The sequence below is a fragment of the Populus nigra genome, chromosome 15 (assembly GCF_951802175.1).
Source record: "Populus nigra chromosome 15, ddPopNigr1.1, whole genome shotgun sequence".
Taxonomy (NCBI): domain Eukaryota; kingdom Viridiplantae; phylum Streptophyta; class Magnoliopsida; order Malpighiales; family Salicaceae; genus Populus; species Populus nigra.
The window spans coordinates 911,621-914,295 of NC_084866.1; the positions used below are offsets into that span (position 1 = coordinate 911,621).

The 2,675-nt window shown below is 35.9% G+C and overlaps 1 protein-coding gene across 1 annotated transcript; it reads right to left on the reverse strand.

Annotated features, from left to right (window-relative positions):
- Positions 1-477: 477 nt before the first annotated feature.
- LOC133674105 (aspartyl protease AED1-like) lies at positions 478-2,452 on the reverse strand. Its single transcript, XM_062095091.1, has 3 exons — positions 2,205-2,452; positions 1,587-2,000; positions 478-1,425 (listed from the first exon to the last, which is right to left on the reverse strand). The coding sequence occupies exons 1-3, from the start codon at positions 2,380-2,382 to the stop codon at positions 605-607; spliced, it is 1,413 nt and encodes a 470-aa protein (XP_061951075.1). The 5' UTR covers positions 2,383-2,452; the 3' UTR covers positions 478-604.
- Positions 2,453-2,675: the final 223 nt, after the last annotated feature.

Sequence of the window (2,675 nt, forward strand, 5' to 3'; positions counted from 1 at the left end):
CAATGAAGTGTTTTACATAGATTGACCATGTCTGTGTCCATCAGCAGACAAGAAAATTTGTAACTATAATCATAATCAATAGATTTTGAAAAAGATTGTTTTTTTAAAATGAATTTTATTTAAAAATATATTACAATATAACTTTTTTTAACATCACTAAGAAAATAGCATATACTCCGACCGGTTTGCTTAGTCCAGCCCAAAGTCAATCTGTCTTCGACTATCCAGCAAGCAGCTGGAACAAGTATCGATTGATCTTATATTAAAACGATTTAAAAATATAAAAAAATAATTTAAAATAAAATAATAAAATAATTTTATTTTTTTTTAAAAATATTTTTAAAACACAAAAATAAACATTTTCTTAATCTTAAATAAATTAATCTTAACAAACACAAAAGTAAAAGTTTTTTATTTTTTATAATGCTTTCTCTATATATAATTAAGTATATATTTGTTGAGAATATATAGCCCCAATGGATACAAGTTATATAAGATGCCTTCAATATTTGGGGAAAAATAAATGCCATAGGTGACATTTTACAAAGCAAGCCACAAAGATATTGAGTAATTGCTCTGGATTCACTTTTCTCAATAATTTGAGCTAACAACCACCCGGAGCAAATCCAACCATTCCCTTAGCAACATCATAGACCACCTCGTATGTCTTCTGTTGAAGATTTCCAAAAATTGCTAAATCTTTGTCATTACCATTATCTATGAATGCTAAACACACCTCTTCCAGACCATTCACAAAGATCAAGATCCCCGAATCATCAATATCCACTTCAACCCCACCTTCGAAGAAGATACTAATCTGAGGTATTGTAATATTGTCATTGGCATACTTACTGAAATCATAGCATGGTTGGAAACCGGATGTTCCATTTGTCAAAGTATAGTTTGTCATCATTTCTTGAAAAGCCGAGCTGAGAGCAGAGTGTGCTGTGGATGGCAGAAATGTCAGTGTTGTCCCAGAGTCAATTATCGTTCCAGCGGTCCTAAAAACTGATGGATCTATTGGTAGTTTGCGACCTCCAACACTAATTCCAGAAACGTCTAGGCCGTACAATTCCGGAATTTTTGTGGTTATCGGAGTGAATTTTGCAGCTTGTGAGACTCCACTACCGAAGCTGAGGTGACCAGTCGAGCTTGAAGATGCTGGTAAGCAATAAGAGAAGAGGTTTTTGTATGTTGAGGAAGTTTGTGATGGTAAGGCTATAGGGGAGCGGCCTAGTCCTAGCAAACCGGCTGTACCATAGAATCTGCCGCCATTCTTTTCACCACAACCGATCACAAAGTTTTCGAACACGTCTGAGGGTGTAATGGATAGCGTTTCCGTGGCAAGAAATCCGACAGTGTAACCACTCCCGTATTGGACTGCATAAAGGCATGTATTTGACGAAGAGCAACCCTGGGCGCTTTCTGCAGGGATGTTAAACACATGCTTGAAAATGAACCATATCCAAATAATGATTTAAAAATATATTGTCACCTCCAATTAAACCATATCTTTAACAATCACCTGGTTGTGGATTAATTTGATTGTTAAATCTAGAATTTGTTAAAGCAACAATACTGATTACCTTTACCAATTGACATGCACGGTTCCGAGGAACACGAAAGGTTTTTGTAGGAGGTTGATTTGGTAGGATCGAACTTCTCATCATTCTGTGGAAAGCAACCCCCTAAACATGGCTCGCATTGGGTCCAAGTAAGGTCACTACCAGTATCAAAGAAGAGTGAGAAATCTTTTTTTGGGGTGCCAAGACCGACGTTAACAGCATATCCACCTCCAAAATGAGTGGTTGGAACTGTAGTCTTCATCTCATTAAAAACACCAGTGCTTGAGTTCATGGAAAGCTTAGCTCGAATTGATTTCACTCGGAGTTGGTCTTGACGGAGGATTTCGGCTGCCGAGGGAAATGTTTTCGGATCTCCAGTCACCGTGCAGGGACCATACTTGCTTACCACTTTTAGGGCCGAAGCTTTGTTGAGAACTGAAATACAGCATTGAAATTGATTGAGAAATTTTTTTAAAAAAAAAAATACTGATTTAAGTTTCAAACTCTCAAATGGAGTACACCACTGGGACTAAATAGCAATACACACACACACATACACACAATTAGTTAGAAATAAATCGTAATATGTAAAATACAATATTAAAAGACAACACAGAAAATACTAAATCATGATCTAACCTTTGTTAGATTGGTCGCAGACACTTGATGGCAAAAGAGAATTGACATTAACATTGCGAAAGTAACTTTTTGTGGTTTCATTTGCTGCCACGGTATGGCCTTTCTTCAGAGAGCATAAAGGGCAAAGAAGAAAAAGAAGAACATAGAGGAGAAAGGCAAGAGAGATGGGAGTAGCCATGAGAAACAAATACTTTACTCTCTTGTCGCAGATTATGAACTCGAATCATTTTCTTGGCTAGCCTCACTGCCCTTATATAAGCTAAATAATACAGATCAATCATTGCCACGGGTTATGGAAGACAGACCTTAATAAACCCAAGTCAAGGTAATTTGTGTAATTGAGGGTGACAATTCCAGCCACGCAAAATTTTTATTCTTCTTTATTAGCATGTTTTTGGTACTGCAGTAAGGCTTGTTTTTTTAAAATAATTTTTATAAAAAAAACATTAAATTCATATTTTTTTTTTATGA